General features: G+C 40.7%; 1 protein-coding gene across 3 annotated transcripts in view; it reads left to right on the top strand.

Annotated features, from left to right (window-relative positions):
* The first annotated feature begins 330 nt into the window (after positions 1-330).
* OGDHL (oxoglutarate dehydrogenase L) overlaps positions 331-16,649 on the top strand; it is a 48,318-nt gene continuing 31,999 nt past the window's right edge. Inside the window, exons 1-4 of one of the 3 annotated variants that reach the window (XM_042033559.1) lie at positions 331-352; positions 4,834-5,068; positions 11,711-11,890; positions 15,088-15,190. In XM_042033559.1, coding sequence (XP_041889493.1) covers positions 4,862-5,068; positions 11,711-11,890; positions 15,088-15,190 — 490 coding nt within the window. In that variant the 5' untranslated portion in view covers positions 331-352; positions 4,834-4,861. Of the gene's footprint in view, positions 353-435; positions 506-705; positions 933-4,833; positions 5,069-11,710; positions 11,891-15,087; positions 15,191-16,649 lie in introns of those variants that run through there. The other 2 variants (XM_042033556.1, XM_042033558.1) reach the window with 2 other exon arrangements.

Genomic DNA, 16,649 nt, shown 5'->3' with positions numbered 1-16,649 from the left:
GGGGCGGGGGCGGGTCCCGGGCGTGTCCCGTGTCTCGGGGCGGGGGCGGGTCCCGGGCGTGTCCCGTGTCTCGGGGCGGGGGCGGGTCCCGGGCGTGTCCCGTGTCTCGGGGCGGGGGCGGGTCCCGGGCGTGTCCCGTGTCTCGGGGCGGGGGCGGGTCCCGGGCGTGTCCCGTGTCTCGGGGCGGGTCCCGGGCGTGTCCCGTGTCTCGGGGCGGGGGCGGGCCCCCGGGCTGTCCCCGGGCGTGTCTCGGGGCGGGGGCGGGTCCCGGGCGTGCCCGGGGCGGTGGTGCCGGTGCAGCGCCCGCGGCTCCGCCCCGCCGTGACCTCAGCGCGCGCCTCACGTGATGCAGGTGCGGCCCCCGCCCCGCCGCTCCCGACGCTCCCGGCGCTCCTTCCCTTCCCTTCCCTTCCCTTCCCTTCCCTCCCCTCCCCTCCCCTCCCCTCCCCTCCGCGCCCTCCCTGCCGCACTCCGCGGATGCGCCGGAGCTCCCGCGCCCCCGCAGGTCTGTCCGCGCCGGTGAGGGGCGGGGGGCGGCGGAGCTAGGCCGGGCCTGGCCGCGGTGCACGGCCCGTCCCCCGCGCAGGCCCCCGGCGCGGCGGGGCCCCTCGTCGTGCGGCTGAGGGGGGTCGTGCCGCAGGCCGGGCTGGGCCGGGCCCCGGAACGTGGGGTGAGCGGGGACGGCCCCTCCTGGCCCGGGCTCCGGTGATGCCTCAGCCCTGTCGCAGCTGGGAGCGCCTTGACAGCCTGGCAGGCTCCGGCCCCCGGTGGCCAGGGTGACCAGGGCACCGCGTCCTGGCGCCACGGGGAGGGGCCGGAGAACAAACCCGACCTTCCCAGATCCTCCCCTCTGCTCTTTTACAACGCGTTGGTAGCCTGGAGTCTGTGGTGGTGGTATCCCTCTGGAACCCGCTGAAGGCGTTTCTTCGAGGGTAGGGTAATAAATCCATTAAGTTTTATTGCACCGAGGTGCCTCCAGTGCCCAGGACTCGCGGTGTGCGCCTTGAGGCCAATGCGCCGCTCAAAAACCTCCTGCAGGCCAGCTTTATGGGTGGAGAATTAGGATTCCCTATACAGCGTGTCACATCTGTGCTGGGGGAAAAGAAACATTTAGTGCATGGAGGTATCCCTGAAGTAGCCTTATTTAATAAGGATATTCCCTGCATCTCTAATTTAAATTATCTATGATAATCTTTTGGAGGAACTTTATCATCTTCATCCATTTTTTTTTTCACTGTCAGCCTTGTTTTATTTGAATTATTCAGTCTGAAAAAGAACTTTAAGCTGTGTGGGGAGTATAGGAGAAAATGGCCATGATAGTGGATGAAGGACTATTTTTGTGAAATATGGGCCAGGCTTTTTAACGACCACTTCTGCAGAGCATGAAGAATATTTGTTAACATTGGCAGGGCTTCCCATGTGTTAAGAAACTCAGTAAGGATACTGACAATACCAGGAGGATATCGATTCATATGTGCAACGTATTTATAATAAAAGTGATTTTGAAAAAAGCTGGATAAAAACTTTGTTATTAGAAGTGTCTGCTGTCTTTTCCACATGCTTCTGTCACCCTCTAGAAACCTGGGTAGAGTAAGTCCCAAGACTGTCCGTGACATTAGGGCACTTCTAGAGTTGGAAGGGCCAAGATGAAAGCTAGGTTGTCGCTTGAGACAGAACAGCTGCAAAAATTTTCAGCTGCTTAGGCCTTTCATTTACTTGAACCATTTGGAGGGTGCTGTGGTGCGTTAAATATCAGGTTATTCTTGTGGTTCACTGCTTCTTTCTTATTTTTGACCTCCGGTAGAGATTTAATTAATACTATCCTTAAGGTTGCTCTTAGCTCAGCTTGATGCCTTTCCAATCACTGTTTTCATTTCAGGGTTGGTTTAGGAAACATAGTGAAGTGGAACAGTTCTAACTCTTCCTGACTCCTGCCTGCTGTCCTGGGTGCTGATTTCTGACTGACAGTCTCAAGGCTGAGTGGGCTGGGATGGTCTATGATCACGCTGGTGGTCTCTGGTTTGTTTAGCTGCTGACAGCTGACATCTGTGCTGAAGAGTGATGTGTGCAGAAGGAAGAACTAGGAAGAAGTCAGTTTTTTTGAGTCATATTAATCTGTAACTGGAATCTGGCTGGAGTGACATAGCTCCTATATGCTTCTGTAGATTGCATATTCAGTAGTTACTACTTGGAGTATGGCTCTGACCCCATTTTGAAATTCAAATGGAGCTGGAGGGAATTGACTGGTACCACTTACAAGCTCTCTCTTTCTGTTATATATTATGTCATTTGCATCCATTTTCCAATCTCCCTGACAAATTTTTGTTATTCTGTTATGTGTTCTTTACTAACTTCTAGAAGAAAGAACTACACATTCTTCAGGCAGACATATTATGAAGAAAAAATGTAAAATTACCTGTACTTAAGAAGCTTGCTACTGCAGTATGATAAACTAAGAAAAACATTCTTCTCATTCCCTTCTCTCCCAAGTCTTTACAAAGTACTTTAAGTGAGAGTAGGTAATCCCTTAGGAATGAGTGCATGTGTGCAAAGGTTTTGTGGCAGAGGGTGAGATTTTCATGCAGTAAGGTAGGTGGAATAATAATTTCTATCAGAATGGGCTCAGACATAAAGTTGTAAGTGCCATGGTGACCTCTCTGTTCTTACTGTTATAACATGTTGAAAACTCATCCAGTTTTGCAAAATAACATCGTGCATACTTGCTGTTAAATCTTACAGAGAATTATATATGCAGACAGTATATGAGCTCTGTCAGTGCTCTTGCAGTCACTGAGCTCTTCCAGCACTTAATCTGCTTCTGAAATGGTGCTGATGGTGGTTGTGTTCTTCCAGTTGCCAGGGAGCCCTGGTCAGAGATGGGGTGTTGACACACATGTTCTAATAAGCTTTGTATCCGTGAAGTGGAAAATGACAAGGGAATATATGTAGGTAGGAAATAACACTGATGAATAGGGATTCAGCATACCAGTAGCCCAACTGTTTCCAATTTGCTGCAAATGCCAGGTGGAGAGAGTAGAGTGTGTGGTTTTGAGGAGTTCATAGGTTTAAATGAGGACTGTGTGCTAGTTTCAGTGATGCAGCCTTGGCAGAATACTCTCCATGTGTCCAGGCACATGGAGAATGTGGACAAGTGCTTGTTTAGAACATCCAGTAAGTGGATGAGAGCAGCTGCTCTTAGGAGCTTTGGGTTGGGTTTGCTGGATGAGAGTGAAAAGGGTATAGAAGTCTTGAAAAAGGAGACAAGGGAATCTGGTATGATCAAGGAGAGTTCACTGCTGGGATGATACAGTTAAGGGTAGTGACTAAGAAACTGATCTAGTCATCAGCGTTTAAAATACATGTTGAGCTAAAAATGTGATGCCAGAGAAGAACAAGCAATAATACTGTTTTATTTAGTAGGAGCCCTTTTTCTTTTCTTTTTTTTTTTTAATCAATATCAACTTTTAAATTGGATGATGAAAAACATAGCTATTCCTACCCCTCAGAATTAGGCATTTTATAACCACATGTTTTGTTTCTTGAAAGGAGGCTGTAAGAGGAAAAACAATGAGAAAGTAATGGGAATTATATACAGAAAATGTTCATGACATTTTTTATGGTATCTATTTTTGAATTAGAAATAAAGAAATCTTAACATGTAATAGGTAACATTAAAATTTGTTTTATGACTCAAAATGACAGTGTTGTTTTTAAAAACAATTAAAAGTTGATTTGGCAGCTCAGTACTTTTGTTTTTAGCAATTGTTCAGTCACACCAAGCAGCAAAAAACGTTGAGTTTTACCTTGGATCAAATAAATTATTTCTCTAGATGGACAGCTAAACAAAAGAGATACACCTGGGAGTTAAATCTGAATTTTACTTTTTCTAAATTAATACCTCATCCTTCATGTTATTGTAGCATTCTAAATACTTTTAAAGTGAAAACGAAACTAATAATTTCTTTTCACATTATTCCTCTTTCTTTGCAGTTTTAGCAACTTCAGCATTAAGATTATATTATTTCAGGACTAATTGTAAGGTGCCTTTGTTCTTTTTTATTTTGAAGGTAAGCTCTGCTTTCTTTTGCTAGCACTGGAGCTGATGGTGTTCAGCATTCAGAAGATTCAACCCTTATTGTTCTTCCCATTGTGGGAAATTGAATTGGAAAATTGAATTTCTCAATTCAAAATTGCAGGGAATCTACTGTCCTTGTTACAAAGCTCGTAAGAGATCATTGGAAGCACAAGATAAATGTTGCTAGTTAGGAAAACAAATTAGAGCAAGCCTTTTCCCTGTGTTTCACTGTTTGGTTGAAGGCTAATGTCAATATGAACACTTAACTAACACTTCTCATTGTTTAGTCAGCTCCATTACTCGTGGCAGAAATTGCAGGTAGCGGCTTTTTGTTATCCACAGCACCTGTGGCTGACACTGTTTGCTGACCCCACCCCAGTCTGACTGGGTAAAAGGCCACAGCTTTCTAAACAGAGACAGCAGAGGGTTGCCAGGAGCTCCAGAGAGGTCAATGATTAGCAGACCCATTTGTTCCAGGGAGCTAGGCTTAGGGGCTGGCGGTACAAATGGTGATTGCTTCAGGGAGCAGGGTGGTGACAGCAGTTACAGGAGCTGTGAGAGGAGCTGACTGATGTTTGGAAGGCCGTCAGCAGCTACTCCACTGCTGTGACTGTAACTCTGAAGGGAACTTCATGCCTAGGCCTGAGCTCTGTACTAGAGCACTGTAGCCAGAAACATCAGTTTTTCTGTGAGGCTGAAATGCATCTGCAATTCATTGGCTCTTTTTCTGATTAATTTTGGTTTTATTTTATTAATAGACTTGGATTGTCTGCCTAATAAACAAACATGAGTCATCTGAAGTTGTTTGCAGCTACGCTGAGGAGGCATGGCTTTAAACTTCTGGAAAAGCAGGATATAGCCAGAAGGGCATTTTTACATGGCCAACGGTATGTTTCATCAGGAACCTCAGAGCCATTCCTGAGTGGGAGTAATTCCAATTATGTGGAGGAAATGTACTATGCATGGCTTGAAAACCCTAAAAGTGTACATAAGGTAAGTCTAAAACTTGACTGTAATACTGGGTTAAGAGTGGAATAGGTTTCTTTTACTTTTTAACTTGCTCTTTTAATAAAAAGTTCAGGACAAGGTCTTGTGTGAAATGAAAAACATGAAATTAATTTCCCACCTATTGATTGCTGTAAGATGTGATACTGCAACTGTAAAAGTACAGAGGAGGCACAGACATGATGAGCAGAGCGGAAAGAATAAGTCCAGACCAGAAATAGAAAGCTGCTCTGGAACTTTATTCCTCCATGAACATGCTGGTCAAGCAGTCAGTTCAGTAATTAATTACATCCAGAAGAAGACCCAAGAATGAAATATATTTAATTTTTTGGTTTATAATAAGGCTGTATTGGAAAATATGTTATATTTAAATAATACGTGTTGATGTTGGTACTTCTAAACTGTCTGAAGAAGATGAATGTTCTTCCCTTTAGATTAAACTGTGGAATCTGTAACCTTAAAACTGAATCTGAAATTATCAGAAAATTCTTAAGTATCTTGAAAAGTATTTTGTTTTGTGTCTCTCCTTCTCTCTCCAGGCAACATACATGTGCTTGCTTTTCTAAAAACTCTATTGCCCAAATCCTTTCTTGTGGACAAAATACATACGCTTATTTTTTAACAAGCTTTCTGCTGACAAGGAGGGCTCTGTTATGGTGATACATGTACAGTAACTTAAGAAGTTGATGAGAAGTCTGATCAATTCTAAGACAGACAAATCATTTCCTAGGAAGTAATGTGAATTGTGCCCAAAATGTTTACCAGATTGGTCCTCTGTTTCCTTATTCTCGAAGCATGAATATCAAAATGTCACTTAGAAGTTGTTGTTCTAAGTCTCATAATCTGTCTAGAGTGTGAGGAAGTGACTGTGTGCTGAGGGGGGAAACAAAAAAGGAAACCAAAAAGGGTGGTTTTGGTGGTTTTGTAGCTGGTTTTTTTTTTTTTTGGATGTTGTGTATGAACTTAGTCTTGTTGAAAGTTGACATATACAGTGACAGCTCTGAAGACTGACTGTTGTTCACATAGCAGATAGATCCTAGGTCTTTTATATTACACCTGAACTTGGGATGGAGAAACCTTTTCCAGCAGTGGCTCTCTCTCATCTGACTTTGAGCCCTTGTCCTGTAGCTGCCAGCTGAGCTCCACCAGGGTGGGGTGGGGTAGCACATTGTGAGGGTGCGCTGAATTAATTTCTGCAAAGCCCTCATGATGTGTCAAGGCTGGAGATCGATATCAACGCTTTTATACTGGGGACACTGAAGGGATGAACTCATGCATAAGGAGTGTACGTAGTGACATCAAGGTGACATCTCCTATTGTATTTACATTACATTGGCTTCTGCCGAACTTCTTTCCTTTCAGATGAATGAAATTCCTGGTTCATCCCCTTTGCAGTGGAGTGCATTTTGCTGCTGGGAAGCCCTGCAAGCATGTCTGTGGGTGGGCAGTTCCCCTCGGTGCGGGCAGGGGAGCGCGGGGCCCGCCCCAGCCGGGAGCGGGGCGGCAGCGCTGCAGCGCGGGGGCCGCCGCCGCACGGAGCTGGCCAGGGTGCTGAACCACGGCGGCTGGGAACCGCAGAGGCGGCTGCTGAGGATTGGTGCTCGGGGGAGGCGGAAGTGCTAAAAATCCTGCCGAAAGGCCATCCAATTCATCTGGGAGTTCAGGCGCAGTCTGATCCTGGATCCTGGTGGGGTGATGCAGCTTGTGGGTTGAACAGCAACCAATAAATCATCACAAGTGAGTTGACAGACGAATGTAGGGTGTGGCCTAGGGAGTGGATCCCAGGTGATTCAAGATGCATTTTTGTCGTGGTTTAACCTCATCTGGCAACCACGCAGCTGCATGTGCGCTCTCTCACACACACGCGTGAATGGTGAAAAGAATCAGAAGGGTAGAAGTGAGAAAACTTGTGGATGGAGATAAAGGTAGTTTAAAAGGGGAAGCAAAAGCTGCATGAACAAGCAAAACAAAACAAGGAATTCATTCACCGATTCCCATGAGCAGGCAGGTGTTCAGCCATCCCCAGGACAGCAGGGCTCCATCACACGTAATGATGACTTGGGAAGACAAACTCCATCACTCTGAATGTCCCCCCTTTCTTCTTCTTTCCCCATGCTGAGCATGATGTGGTCTGGAATATCCCTTTGGTCAGTTGGGATCAGCTGTCCTGCCTGTGTCCCTCCCAATTCCTTGTGCACCCCCAGCCTCCTCACTGGTTGGGTGAGGAGCAGAAAGGCCTTGACACTGTAAGCTCTGCTCAGCAATAACAAAAACGTCTCTATATTGCTAACCCCATTTCCGAATCCAAACCAGCTACTGTGCAATAAATTAACTACCCCAGCCAAAACCAGCACGATTATAAAATTGTGTGAATTCTTTTCTAGGTTAACTGTGTTTAATAAACTTGCAACAGTAACAAACTGAAGTAAATTCACTGTGTTCCTGATTTATGAGGCTTAAAAGAATATGATGGATAGAAAGAACGGATTACAGCTATTCTTGCCTAAATTACTAGGTTTTTCACAGCCTATGAAGAGAAGGTGGGGATGGGGGGGGACAGAAGAATGCCAATTAATTTTACTTTGTTTCATCAACAAAATTGATTTTTGGTTTCTTGAAAACCATCTCATTTCATTGGCTGAAAGCTACAAATACCTTCTCAAGATTTTTGTTGACAGAAATTGTTCAATTTGAGCTTTCATGAAACAAGTTTAAAATGTTAAGGGTTGAAATCACCCTGTTTTCTTAAAAATACAGAAAAATTTATGCTGTGATTTTGACTGTGAAGTTGTGCACTTGTCATTTTGGTATGGAAAGGAGTGGAAGCGTTGGAAAAAAATGTCAAGAGACACCACGTGGTGTTGATTATGGTATTGTTAATAATTTGGTTCTTTGCAGGCCACTCATATTTCAGTGTTTTGTTCAGTATGTCCAGTATGGTTTAGAGAACCAGCTTGTGCTTTTTGACATATTGCATTCTCTTTCCTCATTTTCCTTTTTATATCCTATTTCTCCTCATGTTTCTTCTTCTTAGATAGTCCCTTTTCAGAGGGGTTGTGCCTCCTCATTGATTAGATGGAAAAGCTTGGTTTTTCCTGGACTTTAAAATCCTATTCTATTCACTTGTACTTAGAAAATCCAATTAATCAGGGCTCCTGAACTGATTTCCCTCTCAGAAGATTTGACTGCACATCTTCCCACATATGCTTATTTACAACTATGAAATATGGCTGTCACATTGCAATGAGCATATTCAGTGTTTCTAAGAATTTCTCCTTTCTATGTATATCATGGTTGCATATCAAGGAATATGCATGTCTATATATATATATATATATACACATACATATAAAAGAGATTTTATTCTTTGTACAAATCCATTTCTAATGATTTCCTGCTTTTCCTTGTCTTTTGAATTTCCTATTGTCAGAGTAGCCAAAACAACAATCAGAATAAAATGATGTGGTCTCTGAAAAAGGCGTCATTATTTCTCCTTGAAGCTTGGTGTCAGGGCCATAGATCATAAGAGAGAAGCTTGACAAGGCTCAGTTATTACTATCACAAGATTAATTACAAAACTGCATGGTTGGCTATGGAGTACATAATGCCTGCCATGTTATCCTGTATGCAGCCACTCTGCTGTGAGCATGTAATCACCCCCTTGGCTTATGGACTAGGGAAAAGTGGGGGGGTTTGTTTTTCTTTGACTTAATTTTATTCATTTTCTTTTTTAAATGATATAGTGGTGCTCAGTGTGTGTCTTCTAAGGCTTTACTGTCCTCAGTGCAGTTGATGAATATTGTGATGGCACTAAAAAAAACCCCTCAAACTATCAAGATAAAGCATATTTTACTTGTTATTCTGTTTGCAACACTGTTTAGTATATGGCAGTAAAATGTTGCCACTGAATCACTTGAATTGTGTTATATTACTTGAGAAAATAATGCTTAATTGCAATATAGAATTGCTGGCAGAAGGAATAAAAAATGTATCATCTATCACTGTAGTAATTTTTTTTGGTGAATGTATTTTTTTGTTTTATAAGTCTCCTCTACAATCTTCTTGAAGAACTTCACTAATTCAGTTGAGAAGCTTCAGGTTTGCTGTGAGACCAAGCTGGTCTTCTCTCTGTTCAGTCACATGGCAAATGCTGTTGCCAAAGACTGACATTGATACACAGAACTTGAAGACTATAATCTGGTATCAATCTTGAAAGACACTATAGAAATTTGTAAAGGCTTTGATGGATGTGTATCTAGTAAAAACTAATTTTCTGTAGCCAAATGATGTATTTTCCCTCCCCGCTGATTAAATGTCAAGCCTGTCCAACAAATCAATAAGTTCAAAAATGTGATAGGAAAAAATACTGTGGGTCCATTCTGTCTCAGCTGGCTGCATCTTCAGATGGAAACATTTTCTTTATATTTGTGAGTTTGCATGAAGAAAGAGCCGTATACTGATTCTCCTTAAACAGATGACTTGTTGGGTGAGTCTGTTTGCATTTTGTTAACAACTCTGTCAACAGAGCACTTGTCTAAAAACACATTCAGTTGTTTGTGGGACTGTGCTGTGATAACTTTTACATTTAAATGACAAAATCTTACTCAACAAAGGGATAGTTATTATCATCATTGTTTGTGTATCATGACATTGGAAAAAGTAAGGAAGAAACCTTAAGCAAAGCAAATTCTTTATTAAAACTTCGAATGTGAGAGATGTCATGGATCCAAATGTGTGTTTGGAGTTTCCTAATTTAATGTTTAAAGACAATTAATAACTGAGTATTGCCCAAATAATTTCTCCAGTCTAAGTAACTTTAGTAGTTAAAAAAGGGATTATGATTGTTTTTCACTGTCAGGGGTCTGCAGACACTCAGGCTGAGTGCTTTGTAGGCATGGAATAACAATACTGTTCTTAGTACAGAGCAAGAAAGGTGTATAGAGAGAATCCCAGCTGAAATACAGTCACACTGGTAGGCTCTTGTAGACCACTTAGAGGATGTAAGTTCAGGCTTCTAATCTGTGTGGCTGCCAAGATGTCAAGGTAAGAATAATATAGGAAATGGGCATGAATAAGAGAAGGGAGGAGGAATGAATTCTTCATAGTGGGTCTGGAACTGGCCACCACACATGATCTGTCTGCCTTAATTTGTCAGGGCATATAAAAGGCTATGTTTAGATAAGCTTGTGTAAGAGCAGGGTGATAAATTAAGTTTACTGTATTTGGTTCGATGCAGCTTTGTATGAATAAAGAAGTAAGAGGAGTGCATTAAAGCAATGTTTCTTGGCAATGTCCTCATGATAATGATGAGGTTCCCACCCACAGGTTCAGTGAATCCCCCCACTTCCACAACTTGAACTTGGAAGGTTGGGTGATGTTTAGCTCCTTTATGCTGCCCCTCTCATGGTGTTTCTGAACACTTTAAAGCTTTTAGAAATTTCAGTATGAAGACTTTTTTTTAATGAAAACAGGATTTTGTAAATATTTTTCTGTCATGCCATGTTTGTATGACATTATTTTGATTGTTTGGTGAGTTCTGTAATGCATATGTTAAGTAATCTTTTTAAAAGAGTTTCTTTGGACTACTTTTTCACTTTTCTGGCACTTGGTTCTTTGAAATGTAATTGAAATCTGCACTTGCAGCCTCACAGAAGTTTATCTCTTTCAGTTCTTCTATTCCAGTCAGAAAATTATGAAAGTTTTTAAATAGCTTACTTTTTGTTTTCTGAAAGTAGCCAACTGAGAGAAGTGTTTTACACAGATTTCTGTGTAAATCTACATTTCTTTATTGAGTCTAAGTGTCTCAGATATTTTATCCCATTCTGCTGCTCTCTGTTAGCATTCGTATATCTAAAACCATTGTAACCTGGCACAGTGACCACCTCATCAGAATGGAAACAGTTCAGGAAAACAACATTTGGGCATTTGTGAGTGAAGTAGCTTGTGTAAAAGCACAGAAGGAAATAAAATAAACTTTTGTTTGTTGTGATTCAGTTTCTGAGATAAGTACTTTTATAAAATTATGACTTGCACTTGAAACCAGGCCCATCATTTCTTTCATAGTAAGGTAACCTAAGATGGTGAGGAAAGGATTTTAGAATCGAAGTCTCTCAAAAAAAACCCTTTAATTGCTTTTAAAGTTTCTTCAAGAAAAGCTCTTAAGGACTGATTCTGATTTAGTGTAATCAGTGAATGTCTTGAAGTACCATAAATTCTATAGGTATCATTAAAGGAATGGATTCATTTAGTTTATTAAGGTTCTTTGTTTTATAGGCTTGGTAGCTCTTTACCAGCAAGATATTATCATAGCCATTGTTAGCTGCCTGAACAGCACAATTAAAAAGAGCTGTGTGAATGGATAATGTATGAAGATGCTTTACAGTCCTGTGTGCTGGAGAGTTTTCTGCTGAGCAAGCTCAGTGTAAGAAGTGAGAGGAAAAGTGTTCTGTGTAAATAAACACACAGTTGCTACCGAGATTGGGACATATCAGTGCTCTTTTTTTTGCTGTCTATTAGTGGTGTTTTAAGGCACTGTAATCCAGTGAGGTTCTATTTGCAGCTTGAAAGAGCCGCTTTGGTTTAGACTTTCATTTGAGGTACTAAATTTTTCTCCTCTGTACACGTGTCCAGTCCTGGGATGTGTTTTTCCGAAGCGCTAACGCTGGCCAAACGTGTGATCCCCATCTACCAGCTCAGCTGGAAGGAAAGGCATCATTTCTGCAGAGCCACGGCCTGGCCCCGACACCGGGGAAAGCTGAAAAGGTTGTTGAGGACCACCTTGCTGTGCAGTCATTGATAAGAGCATACCAAGTAAGTGTATTCTGGGGTGGGTGTAAGAAGGCCTCTCCTTTGCAAACAACCTTCTTCCTTTTTATGTTCACATTTGGTTTCTTGTCTTAACCATTGTTTTGCTTCTAATCCAAAATGCCTTGAGCTAGACAGCTTTTCCTTTCCAGCACAGTGTCTAAACATGGAAGTGTTACATTCAGACTGGGGTGATCCCCTGGTTTAGCACACTCATAATTCACACTACCCACAGACCTGATGTTGGTCATCTGACTTAGCCTGGAAGGACTTTTGTGGAAATAGTGGTTTGTGAAAGTCTGCCTTCACTTCTGGGAATGTTTGTATTACAGTTTTAAATGTTACAGTCTTTCTTTAGGAAAGAACGAAATGTACTTGCCTTCTCATACATCTAAGGTGAATTTTGAGGTTCCTGATTTGAGCAGGATTATAGGGAAAAAAAAGAGAGAGGAGAAATGATGAATTAACTAGAAACTGAATTTTGGGAGGCTGACAGTACTGAGTTTGGGTTAGCTTTGATGGATTTCTTTTAGAGAGCTGTTCATCCAAATTGACTTTGTTTCACACTCTGATTTTTAACCCTTTTATTAAACTAAGAGATTAAGTCTTAATTTCATTATTTTTCCTCTAAAAGAAGAAGTAATTTGGAAATAGGACAGTGGGTTTTGTTAGATGTTTTCCAAATGAAAAACAAGTTGAAATATTTTTTTTTAGACTTGTATCTAGTATCTTAATTTCAATTAAAAGCTTAAAAATTATGTAAAAAACCCCCCCCAAAATAACCAACCCATAAAACTAGATCTGTATTTAACAAATATTCCACAAGTGTTTTTTAAATGAGTAACTTCCCAAGAAGTTTCCTACGGTTTGGTTTGAGCAGATCTGTTCCTCCTTGCCCTAAGTATTTTAAATTCTGTTTGGTGTCATGAGAGAAATAGAAGAGGAACTTCTTAAAAGACCTTTTTTTTGTACACATCGCATTGTCACCATTGAGTTGGAGGGCTGTTGTAAAAGAGTGAAAATGTTTGTGAATATAAAGAATATGTGAAATTTGCTTAGAAATAGATATGTAGAAAAGAACCACTTTTGCAGTAAAAATTTGATGACGTATTAGAGAAAATTGGAGAATGTTAGGCTGCTTTAAGACAATTTACTTGAAAATAGTTCAGGGGTTGCCATTTTGCTCCCTGTATTTGTCAAGTGATGGAACAGAAATGTCTGTATAAATGGCAGGCACCCATGTGTCTGCAACAAACAGTCGCAGAGGATTGCCTAAGGCAACTATCTGCTTTTTAAAAGGTAGTTAGTACCCTCTAAATTCAGTGTTGAAGTGCTATGGTAATTTGTGACCTTCCTTTGCCTGATAATGAAATGAAATGGAGAAGGATACAGAATTTTCATTTCTCAAACCTGTCAGTGTTTTATGGTTTTTGTGGTAAACTGCTTTGTGGTCTGTTGAGCTGGTCTTCTGAGAAGGCAGTTAATCTATTGCTTGTTCTAACAGAGAGCCCTGGGCACACTGAAAGAAGGATTTTCAGTGAGTTCTGTGTGCTTAGCAAAAGCGAGGCCAGAGGAATCAAGGTCTAGTTTCTGGCAGTCTGTACTAGCATTTAATCAAAGTTATGGAAATTGATGAAAATTTTTTTTATGTATGTGTTTTCAAAAGGTTGATCTCTGACTTCTGCAGATGTTACTGTTTTCTGTATTCAGTGAAAGTAATAGAATTGATTGAAAAATAGCTTGATATTGAGGAAAATATGTCTTTTAGTTAAAGACCAAACTGCTCCTGGAATAATATGGCACAGCATTGACTGATCTGCCATTCTGGGTTTTGGCATTCTTGCTGATCTTCTTCCTCTTCCTGTTAATACTGAAGAGCAGATGTAACTTAGGGAGGTGAATTCTTTCCTGTTGATTATGTTTGAGACAGAATTGTTTGCTTTGTTCCAGTCAGATAAACTTAGTGCTGCTGTAAACAGTCAGATGGCACAGATGTTGCTGTGGGCATCATTTGGCCTGTCAGAGTTTCATTACTGATGATTCATGAGATGCAAAGAATCACAGAAATCAGGCTGAGTTTACAGGGCTGGTAGTTACAAAAAAGATGCTGTGTTTCTGGTTTCTTATGACTGGAAACCATTTTGTTATAAACTCTCCTGCAAATATACAATAATTGAACAGTGTTTTTACAGGTCCCTTCTTGATGAACCACACTCTAATCATATTCTATTACTGTGTGATGCACTTCACTGTTAATACTGCACTTTATAATTTCTAGGTTTTTTTCAGGGACAATTAAGATACTAGTAGTATGAATGGAATTCTACCCAAGGGGTGCAAATTTGTTATTAAAAAGAAAAATTATAAGGAGAAATTAGTAATATATTCATCTATACAAAGCTTTTAATGAGTTAATTTGCTATGTGAAAGTCACACATAAGAGGCATATTAAAATTGTTTTATATTTGTGGCTCTGTTGGATCAATTAGTTATTTCTTCTGTAGCAATGTTCTATGATAATGCACTAGTTTGTAGCCGCTTGTGCCGTGCATTAACACCAGTCACACTGATCACTGAAAGCTGGCTAAATTTCCCACTCAATTTGTGCTCTTCAGTGTCTTGAATATCAATTCTGTCATAGATCAAATTTCTGAAATTTCATGAGTGAAAGTAGATGCTGTCAGATGCTATCTGATGTGGAGCAGAGCTTAGGAAGAGTGATCTCTTCATTGCCAATATAAACTACTTCAGCACCAATCTTTTTTAAGTCAGCAATGCTGTATTTTAATGTACTTCAGGTGCAGAAGAGAGGATTCAGGCAAAAATATAAAATGACTGAATTGGCAGAGGGTAGGTTCTGTAGGCTCATCATAATTTCTTAATTTTACCCAGAGACTGAAAATGTACTCTATAGTAACCTTCTTCACTTTAACTCCAGTGTAATCCCCGTTAAATTGTGTGTCAGACATAATAAAGATTATGTTGTAGTGTGTGAGGTATATATGGATTCAGTGATATAATGCTTGTTTTTTGTTCTTAATGGAATACTTGGGGAATATGTAGCCCTGTCATCACATTAATGGTGTTTGCTTGTTCAACTTAATGGCTGATATATATCCTATGGAGAGATGTCACTGATTTTTCCATTTATCTGACTTTTGTTAGTGTGATTTCATTTTGCTCTTACTTTCCTCCTGTTTCAGATCCGTGGCCATCATGTGGCTCAGCTAGATCCCCTTGGAATTCTGGATGCAGATTTGGATTCGTTTATTCCATCTGACCTTATTACCACAATTGATAAACTTGGTGTGTAAGCTGTGTGCCTTCTTATTTGCAATGCTCATTTGTGTATCATTGGGCTGAGGTGATTTAATAGGACATTTCACAGATTCATGGAAAGTCTTGGGTTGGAAGAGACCTTAAAGATCACCTAGTTCCAACTCCCCTCTATAGGCAGGGTTGCCACATTTCAGGGAAGTTTCTATCTTTTCTGCTTGCTGGTGTCATGATATAGTACTTTTGAGCATCTGTAAGGAGGCTAAAATTTCAGGACAATGGAATTTCTACTCTGAGATCACAGGTGAGGTTCCTTTGAATTCATCACCTGATCAATGATGATTATAAACACTCTATAAACCCCCTAAACGTTTTATTTTGGAACCAAAACAGAAATTAATACTAATCAATACATTGGGCCAAGATTCTGATAATCTAAATTACTCTTATAGCATTACAGTTCATACTTGTTTGAACTGGGGACATCTGAAGGCTAGTCAATAGAGAAGCCAAGCAATAAAGCAAGCACTGGACAGAGGAACTCAGGCAAATTTCATACCAAATTTGGATTCTAATGTCTGATACTTATTCCTTCTGCAATCTTGAAGAAGACTGTTTGAAGTTATCAGAAAAAAAATTAAAAGCGTAGAATTCTTTACCTGTGGATATAATCCAATGGTGATTATGTCTTCTATTATAAACTTCAGTTTACTGCTGTAAGAGTGTAGTGCACTAGGGTCTGCTTTTGCAAAGGTTGTTCTTATTGTTGGAAGGGCTCGTGTCTGAGAAATTGCACTGATCAATTTCTTTGCCTCTCTCTACTTGAATAAAAAAAACACCTGATTGATTTTTCTCTGCTCTTCAATCTACCTGGTTCGTTTAAAATATGGTTTTCTACTTGATGAAGACACTGAATCAATTTTTCTTTGATGTGTAGGGAAGCTTTTTCAATCAGACATAAAACATAGTGCAGGAAGTAAATAATACACATTCTGCTTAATTTTTCTGTAAGCATATCTACTGCCTCTTTGCTGCTCTGTTTTCTATTTCTGGTGTAGGGAAAGGAACAGTTCTGATCATATAAAGGAATTGGGTGCTTAAGACTAAATAAAGAGATGCTTACACAGATTGGGTCTTCTCTCTGAAGTTTGTCAGCTTTAATTAAAGAAAAACACCTACTAGAAAATACATGAGACATTTACTGAGCAAATATAATTAATTTGGAGCATGGGTGACTGCTAGCACATCAGTACATATTCCTTTAAACTCTACAGATAGTTTAATACAGGGTGTTGTGACTGGTCAGAAGGCATCTACTGAAGCCCTCATGCCCATAGGAAAAATGTGCCAGACGTCTGAATGAGATGGGGGGATGTGTTTGAGAGTGTAACCCTGGAGATTTCAGTTCGTTAGGGAAAACAAAATTTATAACCCAGTCTTGGCACAGCAAAAATAGAGGAAGATCTCAAATGCCTATCCTTGAATGTTC

Source organism: Corvus kubaryi, unplaced genomic scaffold (genome assembly GCF_017639235.1).
Source record: "Corvus kubaryi isolate FWS band 111438036 unplaced genomic scaffold, C.kubaryi_AGA036_p1.0 37357, whole genome shotgun sequence".
In the NCBI taxonomy this organism is placed as follows: Eukaryota; Metazoa; Chordata; class Aves; order Passeriformes; family Corvidae; genus Corvus; species Corvus kubaryi.
Note: the sequence above shows the minus strand (reverse complement) of the source record. Positions and strands in the feature narration are given on the sequence as shown.